The following is a 13,631-nucleotide window of genomic DNA, read 5'->3' as shown; positions in this document are numbered from 1 at the left end:
CTTGGCTCCGTTGGGGTTGCAGTGGTGTTAATGAGCAGAGAAGTCACTTCATTTCTCCTAATTGTAATACACAAGGTACTGAACCCAGCAACGAATGAAGCTAGTGGTCTCTCCACCTTTCCCACTGGACCAAATCCTGTGATCCTTTCTCAGATTAATTTCCAGTTACAGTCACTGAGTTTGTCCCARCCTTAATCAATAAATATGCGCCATGTTTTGTAATATCCATGAAGCTGCAAATCCTTGGTTCAGTTTTCACGCATCTTTTTTCTAATCCAACAAACACCGTGAAAGGTAATRTTCAGTGCTGCCTAGGAAAGAAGCAAATACCTGGTACACTGAAACAGTGTTCATGACCTCASTGATTATTTGGTAGGAACCTGGTTAGATTGTGTTAATTATATCTATGGAGCTAAAACATTCTAGAACTCCCCTTCAGTACGAGTATGTGTCTATTGACCGTGAAAGYATTGAGGGGTGTAACTTGTAAGCAGTGGTTCAATACAGTCTCCTCACTATAGATGTATAGTGTCGTTTGAAATGCCCTGCAGTATCATACTTGGTCTCCAACTGCCAATGCAGAATTATTTCCCTATCAGTGCCCTACATTATATCTGCCAACCGCTAGTGAATGTCACAGATACCTTGGACATCCCAAATGGCACTAGACACCTGTAGTTATGGAATTTAATCGAGCCCTAGGTAGGATTCATTTTGAGATTAGGACAAATAAATCAGGTGCCTACCTGCAGTCATCTGGATGTGTGCTAGATGTCTGAGCTCCGATCAAAGCTAACAGGAATCTAATTGATACAGTCAGTAGAGCCTGCAGATCAATTACGCTGACCACGGTATCTAAATCACATTGACGGTATCGGTTAGATCTCCATTGACTGTACTTGCTGCTTAGATGCCTACCTCACATGCACACGCTTACATGTAGATAGCTGAATTTAGGTGCCTTAAACTGGAACTGAATCCCACTCTTAAGTTACGTGTCAAGGCTCACCTTGTGAAGAGCCCGTCCTTTCCATTGGCCATGGAGAGATATAAAAGAGTGGATTAGACAAGACACCTAATGCAACGTAATGAGCAATGGTTTTTCCAAGTGCCAAATAACTGAGCTAAAGCACATTAAACTGTATTTAACAGAGTTTGTGGTGCCAGAGTATATGAGAGAATGTGCTGTTATGGCAGAATCCTGACTGTACTAGTTCATAAATGGACTACTTTTCACTCCTGTACTGCATAGCATATGATATAAAATAACCCTGGCTGTCAGTTTTTGCTGCTGGATTCCATAATATGCAGTTGCCGGGAGAGAAGTGTTAAGTATAATAGGTGTGAACACGTAGCTAGGAGCATTTGATAGGCTGGACAGCAGGGCTAGCACGGAGATTTTGACAAGCCAAAGGAGTGGGCCGACAGGAACCTCGTGAGACAAATGCAGAGTCCTGCACCTGGGTGCATTCAAAAGATTCACAGTACATTCAAAGTAATAGATTCTCAGGATTTTGTTCAGGTGCCAAAAGCAGAGTTGGTGCCGTTTGAGATGCCCCAAAGTGTCCCTTCAGGCCTCCAGCTGTAGCTGTAGGAAGGCACAGATCTCAAGGTCTGTGTTAGATGTGTCACACACACGCAGAGGTCTTGGATACCACGGAAYATCTCAAAGGTGCCTGAATCAAGCCCTCAATTCCTTTCTTTCTCAAGATTCTCAAGGTAGTGATAATTGCTAAATTGTGAAAATCCCTCGTAAGCCTGAAGAACAAGGTCTGTCTGATCTGTCTGGTGGTTGGGATACTTTTAAAGAGCATTGATTTTATTGGTCGCAGGTCTAAGAGCCCTCATCTTTCGCAAGGACCCCAGACACAGCATAAGAATTTATCTGAGCTAAATAATAATTACCAAATAAAAATTAGGGCACATTTCAGCTGTCATCACTCTTGGTGTGTGCAGAATATTAACACTTATTTTTCCCTCTTCCCCCATCAATGTCCTATTGGATKATGCTTCCCCCACCAATGCCCTATTTTGTTGCTAAATCTGTACTGCTTACAAACTACAAATGATTTTTCGGATAATCTGAATTACCATTTGAACTAGCTCTTCAAGCAGGCACCTTTAAACACAATCSCTCGCGCTGCTCGGTGTCTTGGTGCTGCTGTGTTGACCCGTTCTCTGAAATGGGAGACAGCAGAGACAGATCATGACAGAGAGAAATAATTATTTCTGACAGGGATTTGAACCAGCCATTGCAAATAGGACCTCAGTGACAATTATTTCTGCCTGGCTTTTTCCTAAAGGGTTACATATGAAGACAGATTTGATACCAGGGACCACCTTTTCTGCAGCTTGGCTCAGCTGTTCTCTGGCTGAGTCTAGTCCCAACCCAGCTTGTTGCTAAGCTCATAAAATATATTTTAAAATTCCTGGGTTTTCCCAGTTCTATCATTTTTCAGCCTTCTAAGCATGGAGATATGTAAATTGAAAAGGCTACATTAGAGAAAGTAAATATTTATGAGCACAGTGGAACAGCGCTTTAACTTTTGGATGTGTCCGTTTGTCAAGTGCTGCAGTGCTCAGAGGTTGTAAGTTATCACTTGAAAAGTGTAAGGCCTTGGATAATAGCTTAGAGCAGTTCTTTTCGGGGGCTTGATTACAAGATTTGTCATTATTTATAACAATAACCTGAAAACCTGCAAGAGATGAGCAACTTGTCGTGCCCAGGGAAGTTTAATGCTCCCACGTAGGTGGAGCTGCGCGTAGGAACTGAGTAATAGCTTGGAGTAAATCAGGACTGCCATGATCCCTTCCGGACAGATTGCTCCTGATGGATGGATCACCTTTGTCACATCTCTTGACCCCTCCTAGCTTCAAGCYTCCAGGCCCTTAATATTGTGGAGGCTGGTTAGTGTTGGGGAAGTGTTTTTCACAACTCATTTAGGATCCAGCACACCAAAGTATTTCAGAAGTGGCACAGGAAAGAACAGTGCTAGTTGTGACCTTCTGACACATCCCATTAGCAGACCAAGTTTGCAGGTACCCTGCTATGCTTCTACCTTCATCTTTCACACTTTACCAAATATTGCCCGTTTTGCTGAAAATACCTATGTTGGATGCTTTTCTAAGAATTAACTTTTCTGGAAAGTGAAAACTAAAATAGTCCCCTCCCCCCCCCAAGAATAAAGAAGATAATGCCCTTTTAATCAGCATTTTGCAAGGGAGTATCAGTATGGTGTGAGGAATGTATATTTCAATGCCTTCCAAAAAACTTCCCTTCGTTTCTCCAGCTAAAAAAAAAGGGGGAATTCTAAAGTCATGTTATATTTTAGCAGGAAGGTTAGCTGCAAGTCCCATCTTCACTGAGTCTTTTCTACTCTCAAAGCCGACCAGGGGCAGAACTGACGCAGGAAGTGAGCCAGAGGAGCAAGGTGGGAGCAGGACTAGTGATGTGAGAAGATGACAGGTCAGGGATGGGCAGCATCAATGACGGCACAAGCCAAGGAGGGCTTGATATTTTACCACAAAAACAATACAGGGGGCAAAGATAAGCAGCTATAAAAAGCTGCCCAGATAAAAGCCAGCGAGAAAATAGAAGCTATCCTGATGGGCTAGGATCATCTCAAACAGCAAGTTCCTTTCACCCTMGGTCTGGGGACTCCTTTCTGCAGTGAGTCCCGTTGTCAACACTTACTTAAACCTGATACTTTACTCTCCTGTTCTCACTTATAATAGAGATGGACAAAGATGACGACATTCCTCGCCCTCCACAGCTAACCCAATAAATCACATATATGATTTCATAACTGGTGCCTACTAAATGTGCTTTTATAGACACGTCTGCCAGAGATTTTAAAAAGACGTAATTGTCTGATTAATTACAGCTTCACTGCCATTTCCTGTCTACTCAGTGCTGATTTAACACCTCCTGGATTGCTTTTCCACAGGCTCTACAGGAGGAGATTAACATTTCCGGTAGTAAAATAAAAGTGAGTTACCTGAGCAGTCGCACAGCTGGCTACAAATCAGTCCTGAGGATCAGCATGACCCACCCCACGATTCCCTTCAACCTTATGAAAGTCCATCTCATGGTGGCTGTTGAGGGACGCCTCTTCAGAAAGTGGTTTGCAGCTGCTCCAGACCTGTCCTATTATTTCATCTGGGATAAGACAGATGTCTACAGCCAGAAGGTGTATGGGCTCTCAGAAGCCTTTGGTAAGTGAACCCAGAGCTTGTGTCTGTCTTTAGAAGCAGCTAAGTGGCAATGCACAAACCTTTCCCTAGATCAGTGTGGTCCAATTGCTGACACATAACATGGGTTATATAATAAATATATAATATGGTGCTGGTCCACCTCTGTTACACTGGGGAGGATTGGGTCCGGCTATTCAGACAGCACATGTGTCCTGAGCTGCTACCATCATATCCATACAGAAGGAATGAGCTGGGATTAGAGGCATTTTACTGCCTCTCACCTATACTTAAGAACTATCAACACTACTCGGAAAGGCATTCTAGAACTGGGACCTATCCTCCACCTCTCCTTCTGCCTAGCCTTCAGAATTACCCTGATCTTATGATTTACTTTTTGCTGCCTTTTCAAGAACGCCATCCCAAACCGGGGCCTGATGCTATTCTCTTGTCTTGTGTGTTTGTTTACACCTACAAAAGAAGGTCACAAGCTACAAGGCCGTGGACAGCCAGGCCCCACATACTCAGCATGCGACATCCACAGCACCTTAGCAAGATGTCTAGTGTCATCCACTTCGCAGGGGCAGAAGCTGAAGTCCTTGCTGAGGCAGGAAGCTGTGCATAGATGTATGCTGAGACAAAGTTTATTCCTCTTCTTGGTAGCATCCCAGACTTCACTTAGTCTGTCCTGTGGAACAAAAACTCTAGAGGGAAGGGGGTACTTTGAATGTATAGTGAATGCAGCGGATGTGCTTTGCGCTGGTTGCTTCCCAGCTGACTGACAGCCAGAGGAATTTCAGTCACAGGCCTTCAATGGAGTTTAATCTACATCTTTCGRGCTGCCAAGGCAATGATATCAGCAAGATGAGAGAGATCCCAAACTAGCAATTGGAGCTCTTGTTGACAGAAGGGTGGTTCCCTGATGCTCTATGGCCCAGCTGAAGATAGGTCCCTGTAGAGGAGCTGTGGGGCGTCTTCTTTCCTAAGAGGGAGAATGAGTGCCACTTCCTGCCACTCAGGCACTAGACACAGCCTTGAGCAGGTGGTTGATACAACCTGCTGAGCCTTACACAGCCTAGAGTCCAGATTGAGCAGCATGTCCTGAGCGCATGGAAAGATTATGTTTGCACACACTTTAGGATGCTAGATCAGCAGTGGGTCCTTGTATGCTCCCTGATGCAGTTCTACAGGCCTAGAGTACTCTAAGCAGTGTACTGTACTGCTTGCTGTACTGTAATTCAGATTATCGAAAACATCAGCATTCAGGCTTCCGATGATTCTCTTCTCTAGCACAGTGGAAAATATCAAGCTTTCACGTCCCAAATTACATATTCCTCTGATATTGTCTGATCTTGCAAAGGTCTGTGTTTGATGAGGGATCTTGAGTTTGCTCTGTGCTCAGCACTTTTCAGGAGACACCAGGAAACTTGTAAGATCAGACCTTTATTTTTATCTGGCCAAAAAATGAGATATTATAATTGCTTTTCGTTTGTGCAGAACTTAAAATTCCCRCTGTTTAAGCTGTTAGTGCTGGAAAGATCAGATAGGGCAGAAGAAGAGCGAGGTCTTCTTCTGAGAAAATCATAAAGAAGTCATTATTCTATCAAAAACATGATTCTCCTCCTACTGACATCATTTTACTCTAAGTAACTCCAATATATTCAGCAGAGGTATTCCTGATTAACATCAGATACCATGGCAAGCGAAACTGCATTTGCTATTTGGCCTTTTGACATTAACAGTTGTCACAGTTCAGCTCTGGCCTAGGATTCTTGTCTGTGATGGACTTAGTGCTCTTTGCTTCATTTGTATAAGTYTTAGCTTTCCAAGTGAGGCCATGATTTTTGTCAAATTCCTGACGTGATCTTAGAGCAGAGATAGTAGATAAGAGCACCTTTATGAGACTAGAAGTGGTTTACATTCTTGTGTAATATCTTGGAATACCCACTATTTTAAAGTACGTCTTTAAATCAGTGTCTTTTAAATATTTGGCATGTTTACCCAAAATCTACAACTGTGTTGACCTTTKTTAAAGCAAAGTGGCCTTTAAAGAGGAAAATAACTGCATTATTGTGACACTTTAGATGAAATTGGGAGTCACCTGCAGAAATGCCAGAAATGCAGAAATACCCTCAGTCAATTGAAACTCTGGTCTGTCTGCAGAATGTGTATTTTTGGATTACTAATCTGGGAGATCTTTTGTCTTTCTCTTGTCCGTAGTTTCTGTGGGTTATGAATATGAATCTTGTCCTGACTTGATCCTGTGGGAGAAGAGGACAGCTGTGCTTCAAGGTTATGAAATCGATGCTTCCAAACTTGGAGGATGGTCTCTGGACAAACACCATGCCCTGAACATACAAAGTGGTAGGTTGACTATAGCGAATGACAGAGGAGTAGCGCAGGGTTAGAAGGCCCTGTTGTTTCACATCATTAAGAATTCAAGCAAAGGAAAGGAAAGAAACCTGACCAACACATGCACTCTCATACACATATTACCAACAAATTATTTATAGTAACTTAYGTTTAGCAGCAATGTGATGTACATAAATCCAAAAGAAGGTGGCCATGATGAAGTGGTTGAATGTCTATGAAACATGTTGACATCTCTAACTTTGTATTGCCATAAAATAATGAGATGACAGGGGAAATGTTCCTAGGCTAGATTGTAGCTCAGAAACAGGGGAATCTTTTCAGAKTGGACCTACCTCCGACTGTAAATCCATCCCGACACATCCTGCAATGTGCTAGCATTTCTTTGATGCTAGCTCTAAGCTTTCCTCTTGGAACCATAGTTCTCTGGATGACTTCTCCAGTGAGGTTTTCAYCATCTCAAGGGAAACCTAACTACTAGCTTCAAAAGACTGTTTGCCCTCAGTCCTTATCCTTCCACGTCTATGCCCAGATCAGGTCTTTCTTGAAACTGCAATGCTTAGATTTTCTTGCTCATGATGATTTCCCCACTACAGAAATTAGAGACTTCATGGGTCACAAGGGAAAACTGGAAGCACCAATATCCTTGAAGGGAGGTCAATACTGTAGTAGAGAGTCTTGAAAGATGATCAAACGTGTTCAAAATATGGAAGTATTGACTCCCTCTAAATGGCAGCAGTGGTATGGGAGCAAACATCTAGTTCAACCCGCACCACTGATGAAAACTCTACACTTGTTCATTATCGAGAATGTAAGCAGAGCTCCTCTAACCTTTGCAGATTAAACATATCTCTAGACAAAGCATCATAGTTTTCCTGTCTCTCTTCTTCTCATGAGAGATATGATTTTTTTTTCTTTGGTAACTTGGTAGGCTCCTGCAGAGCAAGGAAGGACAGAAAAGGCAAGTGAAAATGCATGAGATACTGAAAAGTGTATTTCATTGAAAAGCAAAGACATTCTTGATCTCCCCACATCCTTTTAAGCTGCAAAAAATGTGATGGGGCTGTAAAAAATGTGTATTTCGGATAGGGATCCCCTCATTTGAAAACATCATAAAACAGTGCTATAAAAGATGATAAACCTTGCATGTGGTAGATTCCCCATCAGCATCCAGCATTGCTATTTTGTGCTCTCTTTGAGTCTCAGTTTCCCTGTCTCTATTTTAATTCCCTTATTGATTTTTTTTCACCCTCTAGGCATCTTGCATAAAGGAAATGGGGAAAACCAATTTATTTCTCAGCAGCCACCTGTAATTGGAAGCATTATGGGCAACGGTCGCAGACGTAGCATTTCCTGTCCAAGCTGCAATGGTCTTGCAGATGGTAACAAACTCCTGGCTCCTGTTGCCCTAACATGTGGGTCTGATGGAAGCCTTTATGTTGGAGATTTCAACTACATCCGAAGGATCTTTCCCTCTGGCAATGTCACCAACATACTGGAACTAAGGTATACTATGCTGCATGCAATTTGTTATAATTATGCTCTTTAGTTCTGTACAATTCTTAGGTACCCATAAGCAAAATGAGCAAAACTTTTAAAAAGAAACAATAAAATAGAGAAGAAAAAGGCTATCTAGATTCACCTCTTCTACAACACTGCTTACTTGGACTTACACCAGAGAGACYTGGCCTAGCAAGTTCATCCAGAACTGAATCGTATACCAAAAATACTCTATTGTGTTTCTGTGCTACTAAGTCAAACTGTGTTAATATCTTCCCCTCAGTCTTGTTAGAGGCCAATGGGAATTCTTAAAATTAACRGTCAGCCTCCAGGACAACCTAAACTTGGAAGGACACAGAACTGAYGGTGACATATAGAGGTTAATCAGGACAGATGATCATTCATACCTAGGACAGTATGATCACCAAGGGAGTCACAGATTCTGTGCTTTTCTGGTTGTTTTATTGGGTACAAACACATTTACTGTCCTCAGTTCCCAGCTGAACAGCAGGGTCTGGGTGAAGACACATGTGAATCATCTGAAAGTAAATGAAGTRTTTCCCTCTATCCCAACTAATAAAGAAAGAGAAAAATATCAGGAGAAAGAGAAAGGCTTGTCAAGGAATATGCATTAAAAACAAGAAAAGGGAGGGAGTATRATATATTTGCCATAAGTTCTGAGAAAATGAAATAGATTATGATTGAACTGAAGTTGTATATTAACCTCTTTGGTGACGGTTTTCCCTTCTAAAAAATGCACAAGTCTACTTGCCCGCTTCAAACCACTAGAGCCTGATTCTAGACTTTTTACATGGCCAGACAAGACTTATTCCATGAAAGTCAGTAGAGCTGAACTAGTGTTTCTAAATGAGATTTCTCTGCTTGAAAAACCTGATCTAAAGCTTTAGAGATCAGTATGAGGTTAGGCTGGTAGGAAAGTTCACATTTACTACTGAAGATTTGGCCAAAAAGTGAGCATCTCCCGGGAAGTAAGAATCTCCCTACTATGTTCAGATTTAATGTCATGTTTGCTGCCTTTGGGGACAAAAGTAAGATCCCATTTCCGCAAGAACTGCAGACTGTGGAAGGACCTGTTACAGCTTACTAGAGCAGCAGGGCCCCACGCAGCATTGTCCGGTATTCCCATTTGTTCCACAGAGGCACAGTTTAAAATGAAATAGCTAATCTGCAGCAGAATTGGTTTCTAAGGTCCAGTTAGTCCCTCCTTTACAAACAAACTGCAGTCACTGGGGTTGCAGGACCTTGTCGAAGGGCTAATTTGACATGCAAAACCTTGCTTGTAGATCATGGTGTACAAGCAAAAAGATCCAGACAACTCTCGGAAGGCTGGCCTTTAAGAATAAGCGTCTTGCTATTCTCTCAGCAAAACAAGGAMTCAGAAGGAGGCATTGGATAAGGAGGCCCACAAAGCCATGTTTAGAGTCACATCCCAGAGGGCTGGGTTTTATTTGAGTAAATAAGCAAGAACTCAATTCCTGCTATTCCATTATGTTATACACAAGAATATAATAGCTCTCATATTTGTAAGGCTAGAAGCTGGGATAAATCTTCTGCCCTGGCCCACATTAAAAAACATAATATTCTTCCAGTGCCCAGAAGTTATTTTAATGACCAAAGGTGAGATTTCCAGAGGAGCCTAAGTGATTTGGGGCCCAAATCCCAGTGCAACTCAGGTGGATTAAGATCTCATTCCCAGAAGTACAATTTTGAAAATCCAATCCCTGGCTTATTGTCAGTGGAAACACTAGACCCAACAGAGTTTTTGCAGAATATTTCCTGATTGGAAAAGAGAAAATTGGAAGCTTTGAAAGAGTGGCCTTGCTGGGTTTTGTGTGGAGCCACAAAGTTAAATTTACTCCAGTGTTAAATCTGCTGGAACCATTGCTGCTTCATCTGTGGAAGCACTTGGGTTACTGGATCTAATAAACATTTCTTCACTCTGGTGTGCTATAAAGTAAGTGGGTTCAGATGCAGGCTGACTATAAGCTATGGAGGAAAGCCATTGGTTTTGGACTAAAGGGATTTTGGTTTTGCCTTCTCAGATCAACATCTCCTTGGAGATTACCACCCTCACTACTTGGGTTTTGCTTGTTTTTTTTAGAGTGCAGTGTTCTGTTGCAGAGGGGAAAGGCAAATGCATTGTGGGTCGCAGTTAACTGTAATTGAGTTATGTAACCAGACCCATAAAAATGTCCATCTCAGCATGGTTTCAGTCCTCTGGACTAGAGTTCATGAGGTTAAGGCAATGAATTGCCACCTGTAACAGTGCAACTGTTAAGGTACTGTTGYGAATCACGAGGTATTGCTTTGATTGATGTGACAAAAGCTGTAAAGATAGCTGTATCTACATGTATTAGCTCAATACTTCTCTTTATGATAAAGTCTGCCTGGTCCTATCTATCTCTTGCATAAGTGAATAACTCCAAACAGGTGAGATCACACTTCCTTTGTGATATGCAACAGTACATAAGTGAGCTCACTGACAAGTAATATCCAATATAAATCTGTGTCATTCCTGCTAAATCTTTATTTATTATTGCATTGTATGATACAGTTACTGTCGAGTTTTCAATCTGCTAATAATGCTTCRAACTGAGCCGCTAACACTTCATTCTTTCTTCTATTCCCTGCTTTCCTGTCTTCTGTCAGAAATAAAGATTTCAGACATAGGTAAGCCAACCAGTGGAGAATTCTTATGCCGCTCCCTGTCTTGTTGCATGTTGTTACACAGTGAGCCACAAGCGCCATTTCCGGATGATTCAATAGMAAATGAAGCTGGTGTGATTAAAACTGGTGTAGGCGATCAGTCTTTGGAACTGGAAGCCATTAATCAGAGAGCAAGATCACACAGACTTCTGCATGATCTGTTGTAGTCGTAGAGAGAGAGAACTAGAGGCAGACATCAGAAGCAAGGTAACGAGAGGAGGAGGGTGGAAGGAAAAGTGGATGGGAACTAACTAAGAAGGTAAAGTGAGGGCAACCTCGGGGTACGGGTCCCTTGAATACAATTTTCATGGGAAAATAATTCTCATATATATGAATTATCTTCCTTTTGAGTTCGGGGAGTTTAGCAGGCATAGTAAATGTCCAGATGTACCCCAGCATCATCTACATACGGAAATAAGTTTTGTATCGATCAGTTTGAGGTTTGCATAGAGAGTGTTCACATTACATGAACGTATGTCAGACTCAGACGCGAGGTAGTGTAGCTCAGATCCTTAGCCAGGAAATGCGATAAAAAAGAGAAGGAGTAATGACAAGCAAACATCACAAAAGAGAGACTCTTAAATTGGAGCTTTGTCCCTAAGAATATTTGTCRCTTGAGTTCACTGGAGTTGCGGTGGGTTTGATCCAATTGGTTGCATTCAGGAAGGCGTCAACCTACTGTCACTGTCTCTGTTTGCAAGGACTGCTCTAGCTCTGACAGGTTTCCCATCGCTCTCCCTTGGTTGCTAAATTATCTTAGACTGTGGACTTGGGATTTTTGTTTTGGGGATGTTTGCATTTGGGCTTGGGGATTTCTTTTTTTTCTACATGCTTTTTATTTGTTGTTCTTTCGACTTCGTAGAGGCTGTGCAAAAGCRGAAATGTTTATTATATCTGCATGCCTGAAAATGCAATGGAGTAGAGACTGATTTTGTGTCTTAGTGACAAAACATTAATGAAGAGATGAGCTCTCCCTGTATAATGGACTGGCACAAAGCTTCTGTTAATGGGGATGGGGGTGTATGCAAGACCCTTGCACCGACTGTCTCCATCGGGCTGAATTCCAGCCCCCTACCTCCTCTTTCACATCATATGAAAGCAATAGAAAAACTCATTTCTCTTTGAAACAGCCAGGTTGTATCCTTAATGCCCTAGAAAAACAAAGCCACTAAAGTGCACCTGCTATGACAGTGAAGGGGAGCAGCTGAATAACTGTTATAAGAAGAGTTTATATATATGAAGGCAATAACTGAGCCAAGATATGTGGTCTGACCACAAATGCTGCAGATGCCAGCAGAGCCATACAAAGTTGGCAGGCTCTCAACCTTAAGGTGTTTCCTAAAAACTATGAAATGAAATAAAAGAAAGTCAAGATATGCCTCCTTCAGTGCAGTCCTAAAGGGACCAGTAAGGGAGAAGGTGAGGCGCTCTAGATCAAACATTCCCACCTGTGACTAACTTCAAGGACTCACTAATATGAATTAGCAGATGTTCCATATCATTTGCCAAGATATTTTYTGTTAGGAAACCTCTTCATTCCTGAGCCACAAAGAAACAGTTGTGTGTAGTCTTAGCAAAAGCTCCAGTAGCTGTACTTTTAGCTCCAGCAGGTCCTAAGCTTGAGCCCAGTGACAGATAATGGTAGTTGCAAAGGGTGGGATGCACAGGAATGAATCTCGGTGGTGTGGAAAGGTTGCAATCTGTATGCAAAAGCTTCCTTATTGTTGGAGGAGGATTTATTCAGTTTCTAAGTAGCCTTTTAGGTTTGGAGCTTAGTTCTACAGTGCGACATAGGTAGCCAAGGTTCAGTTCTCTGTAACAGCTGAAATGGCTGTGTGCCAACATGGGGATGTCAGCTAAGTCAGAAAGCATCACCAAATTGTGATGCCTCGCAATTTTATGCCCATCTTTCATTTGGTAATACGACTTTTTCCAAGCATGACAATAATAGTTTGTAGCTGATTAGCATTATCCTTTCTCTGCAGGAACGTGGAGGGCAGTGAGGCACTTCTGTCATGGAGATGTGCAAAAAAACAGCCACACTTAAATATATTCCTCTGTTCTTGATTCCATTTGTATCTAAGTGAAATAAAACTACAATTAGTGGTAAAAAGAGATGTCTGAGAGAATTGCCCTAGGATCAGAGCAGAAGTCTTTTGCAATCTATGGATTGGCTTATAGCGTTGTTACGAAGTTTTATTACCCAGCCTGTGACACTAGAAGAGCTTTGGGCATTGCACACAAACCGAAAACACTAAAAGGCCAAGCGTAAATTCAGCTCGCTGCACTGTGTGGCCTCCTTATGTACTAATCTATTGAGTATCACCCGGGGGAAAAAAGACCGGTACCTCACACAAGTGCTAATAAAAATCCTGTTTGTGAACTGCAGGGTGCTTAGCATGGAGCCATGGAAACACAGCCCCACTGAACAAAAARCTCTTGGCTTCAGGAATTCAATAGTTCTTTAGTCACCAGCAAACGTATATGGCCAGCAAGGCTCAGAGAAGGAAAGGGCAGTGAGCACAGAGAGTTTTACAGAGGTGATTTTGTGGGCTAAAACAGAGACATCGGATSCAGCAAAGTACCAGAGCTTTATTCAGATCAACTGTATCTGGCAAATAGCTTTGGTGTTGTGGCTGCTCCTGCCTGGTGATCACAGTGGGAGCCAGAGCGCAGCAGCCCTATGGAACAGATGATCTGAATCCTTAATTATTCCGTTGAAATTGCAAGGTATTTGTGATGGTGAGGTTAAGTATACAGGATAGGCAGTCCGAGTATGACCCTTGGTGCCTTCATTTCCTTCATCTCCCCATTATGCTAGGCCTCCATCTACTCTTTCGAAG

General features: G+C 42.2%; 1 protein-coding gene across 1 annotated transcript in view; it reads left to right on the top strand.

The window, feature by feature from the left end:
• TENM4 (teneurin transmembrane protein 4) overlaps positions 1-13,631 on the top strand; it is a 353,790-nt gene that overhangs the window by 274,112 nt on the left and 66,047 nt on the right. The window contains exons 17-19 of the mRNA XM_085299249.1: positions 3,948-4,215; positions 6,412-6,555; positions 7,818-8,067. Coding sequence (XP_085155375.1) covers positions 3,948-4,215; positions 6,412-6,555; positions 7,818-8,067 — 662 coding nt within the window. The remainder of the gene's footprint in view (positions 1-3,947; positions 4,216-6,411; positions 6,556-7,817; positions 8,068-13,631) is intronic.

Source organism: Rhea americana, unplaced genomic scaffold, assembly GCF_003343005.1.
Source record: "Rhea americana isolate MKP2758 unplaced genomic scaffold, rheAme1 scaffold_148, whole genome shotgun sequence".
Taxonomy (NCBI): domain Eukaryota; kingdom Metazoa; phylum Chordata; class Aves; order Rheiformes; family Rheidae; genus Rhea; species Rhea americana.
Note: the sequence above shows the minus strand (reverse complement) of the source record. Positions and strands in the feature narration are given on the sequence as shown.